The sequence below is a fragment of the Plectropomus leopardus genome, unplaced genomic scaffold (assembly GCF_008729295.1).
Source record: "Plectropomus leopardus isolate mb unplaced genomic scaffold, YSFRI_Pleo_2.0 unplaced_scaffold16773, whole genome shotgun sequence".
NCBI lineage: Eukaryota > Metazoa > Chordata > Actinopteri > Perciformes > Serranidae > Plectropomus > Plectropomus leopardus.
The window spans coordinates 1-3,789 of NW_024618025.1; the positions used below are offsets into that span (position 1 = coordinate 1).

General features: G+C 44.3%; 1 protein-coding gene across 1 annotated transcript; it reads right to left on the reverse strand.

Moving 5' to 3' along the window:
• Positions 1-1,728: 1,728 nt before the first annotated feature.
• Positions 1,729-3,752, reverse strand: LOC121964698 (polypeptide N-acetylgalactosaminyltransferase 9-like; the record flags this gene model as incomplete). The annotated part of the gene is made up of 2 exons (XM_042514896.1): positions 3,584-3,752; positions 1,729-1,866 (listed from the first exon to the last, which is right to left on the reverse strand). Coding segments are annotated over exons 1-2 (303 nt in total), but the record flags the coding sequence as incomplete, so codon positions are not given.
• Between the last annotated feature and the right edge of the window lie 37 nt (positions 3,753-3,789).

A 3,789-nucleotide genomic window follows, 5' to 3' on the forward strand; every position in this document is an offset into this window, starting at 1 on the left:
GAATATTTCAGAATAAAACAACTTCAACAGGCCAAAGTTGCAAGTATTTAGTGTGACCTCCTTCACCACTTTGCATGTCTTGAACTTTCTTGGGCAGACAATACACCAAGTTGCAGTCAGAACATGTCCAAAGCTCAATATTGATTGTTTGCACTTCCTTTTGTTGCGGCTGTATTCAATGTTTCACACTAAATATTGACTTCAGTCTGAAGAAGCCATTTTGTTCTGACCTTTTTGGCGTTTTAATGCATTTTACATGTGCTCTGTATTTTTTGTTGGTGTCGTCAAAAAGAGACTGAGAAATAAATGAATTAAAACAAAAATAAATACAAAATAAATGAATAAGGTATCAGTAGAGAAACTTGTATTGGTCAAAACTCAGTGCATAGTAACATGGTGTTGGAAATGAAGAAGAAGTTGCTACCACTGCTCAAAAAGTGCTTCCTTCCTATTGGTTGCTATAGTTAGATTTGCCACAAAATTGAATCTGAAAGCAAGTCAATCGCCAATCGTTTGTTCATTTCCCTTTAATTGGACTCATCATTTCATGCATGTTGCATCGCCTCCTGTCTTTTTGATCTACTGTGGCTTATTTATGCAGAAAAATCTTGTCTCAAGTGCTGACCTGGATGTGACGGATATCATCATGCAGTGACCAGTCCTATTTCTGCCGCTGCCTCTCCTGCAGGCCTCCAGATGGTGGTGTGCATGGAGCATGAGCTCTGGCTCTGTGTGATTTGAATGCATACGGCTTTATTTCCAGGTTGTGACATATCTATCATGTGCTGTTGTCAGGGAAGGTTTCGCTCGGCTGATCTGGTCAGCATGGCCGAGCGCGGCGGTGATGCTCAGTGACAGATGAGACTCACTTCTGTGGCGGCGACTGTGTGGCAACACAAGGCTTGTCGACAGATCTGAAATAGTGCCACTTAAGTGGCTGCCGCGCTGAGGAATCCATTAGCTGGGTGCCAGAGCCAAAGCAGGCAGCCAGAGAAACAAAGGGGGTGGTAAATCCATGCAGGTTTGATAAATCCAGAGGTTAAATTTGAAGTGTATTCTGACATTGCATCTCCCAAGCATATTGATTAGCTACTGCTTTCCATTGCTGAAATTGATATGACGAATAATGGTGCGTCTGAGCAATCCTCCAAATAATGTCTGACTCCGGAGTGTGTTCAATTCTTCAACCTGTCATAATCCTGTTTTCTTCCCCCACTGTGCAGCCAAGCCCAACACAATCAAGTTGGAATGGAAAACTAATAAGTGTTTAATTAAAACTCATTCGGAGGAATTTGCATCTAATCCTGTGTGGTGATGCTGCATTGCTATAGCAACGAGATACCTTCATCTTAGACTGGTAACAGTGAATTTATATTTATTTCTTCAAATTGGAAGGTCGAGCATGTTATTGTGATATCAGCAATCTTGCGTGCACAAAGTTTTGTACAAACTACAACAGATATCAGCTAGCTGCTGACATCTGTGTTCCAGGAAAATGTATCTCGCAAAAGACACAGAAGTCACAGAAATGATCCTTATAATACACAGCTCACAAATTAATAAATTCTCATCAACTCATTTTCTGTATTTATCATCTGCGGAATCACATTAGCTGTCTCAGTGTATGCATCGTCTTTAAACCACCGCTCTGTAATAGAATTACAGCTGATGATATAGCAGAATTAACATGCAAAGTATTTCCAGTAATCCTGTTAGTGAGTATCTCACCTCGCCGTATGTAATGGTGTTGTTGTAGATCCGCATCTCTGGGTAGACGTGTTCAAGATACCAGCGGAAGCTCCGACACTGTAGCCTCTTCCTTAAGGCCAAGCGCTCCGAGACATCCCCGAAATCAACCCCAGGGTTCTGTCAACAAATGGTGCAAAACAAAGACAAAATTAAGCTCTTAGCCTACGGGCACTTTACTTAAGAGCCAAGCGAGAATGCGAGCTGCTGGAGGAATAGAAGACGTGAGAGTGTTGAGGTGCAGAGGACGCAACAAGCATTTAGTTAAGAGATGGATAGATGTGCCTGTCATGCGGGACCTTTATTGTTCTTTCATTAGACATGATCTGTGCTGAGCAAATTCTAATCAGCTGCTTAATTATGAGCGCTCACGGCCCTGCCTGCCTTATGGAGGTGGCTTCCCAGATTGATTAGGGGAATGCCTAATAGCTGCACTGCCTGGCACAGAGGCCTGATCCCGACACACACACACACACACACACACACACACACACACACACACAAACACACACAAACACACACACAAACACACACACCCTATATCAGTATGTCCATATACAATGCACTGCTTAAATCTGCATGAACATACAAATAAACATGCATTCTATATAACCATAGAAAATACACACATTCATATGAAAGGGCAATGGCCTTCCCAGAGGAACTGCTGCAAAGACACACCCACACAAACAGTCCTCATCCAGGCAAATCCTTCTCATCCATTCCCCTGCTCTGCTGGAGTCTACAGCCAGCTGCTGAATTTGCTTTCAACATCTGTTAATAATGAATTCTAGTTAGAAACGTCCACTTTTTTTTCACACCATAAAGTGACACTAACAAATGCATTCAATTTCAGTGAGACGTTGTTTGGTATTTGGACTTGGGGCCGGCCACTGTGGTGAATCATAAAGCCGTCCCCTACCAAAGTAATTGTGCTCTCAGCGGGTACCTCAGACAATAACAAGAATCTGTGATTGTGTGCACGGGCGGGTTGGGAGGGAGGAGGGGGGGTAGATGGAATAATCGTAGCGTTAGGTCTTTGTACTGTACACAAAATAACTCTGCGCCACAGGACAGCTGAGGTAATAACGTGCCATGCCACTGTGTTTGTAATTACGCTGGAGAAGGGATGTGGCCTGATTGGCCAGTTTGTCAAAGTTGCCCGCTCCTCCTCCTCCTCCTCCTCCTCCTCCTCAACATGTCCTCCATGCTGCACTCACACAATGGTTACAACATTTCCCCAGCTGGTGCTTCCTACCTGCACTTAGTGAGTTCTCTTGTAATGATGTTTGTGCCAAATTTGTTGGACGACATGCCGGCATCAGCAGCATACCAGACCTGTATGAGACTGCTACACAGCCAGTTACTGTTTTGTTATGAGCAGCAGCATGCTGTTTTGGAGCAGAGGCCTTTTCTGACGTCCTTCACTGACAGTCATCTCACTCTGCATGGCTGAAGAGGCAATTAAGATTCAATATTAAACTCTTTATTAATGAAAGTAGCTGTTTACTATTTTGCAGCCCATCTCAAAGACCCTTGAAAGCAATTAAACTGAACTGATGTGTGTAAAAATAGATTGATTAGACATGAGGCTCATCACTTGGTGCACCTCTCTCATCTGTTTGGAGCGAGACTCTGCGGCCTCTTCGCTCTGCCTTTGCTCTGCTGCCAGTGTGAAGGTCAAACGGGATGAAATCTGAATTTTGAATATCTATTGACTCGTGTCTCCAGGGACCCGGGCTGCATGTCTGAATGAGCAAGTGAGAAGGGAAGAGAGGGAGCAAAGGGGAGCTCAGGGTTTGAGGGAGATGTGATGTCAAGACGGAGAAAAACTTACGTTCATGGGAATGTTCCAGGCCATGTAGACGTGGGATTTGTATTCATCCATCCACACCTCAGCGGCCCGCAGGGCATTGCGCTTAGCGTAGTAATCTATGTCATTGTTGTAGGGCTTCTTGGTACGCTCGATGTGAGCCACTCTGGCACATGGCAGGACTTCCATACTCCCACCACACTGCCACACCTAGACAGCAGCAGGAAAGA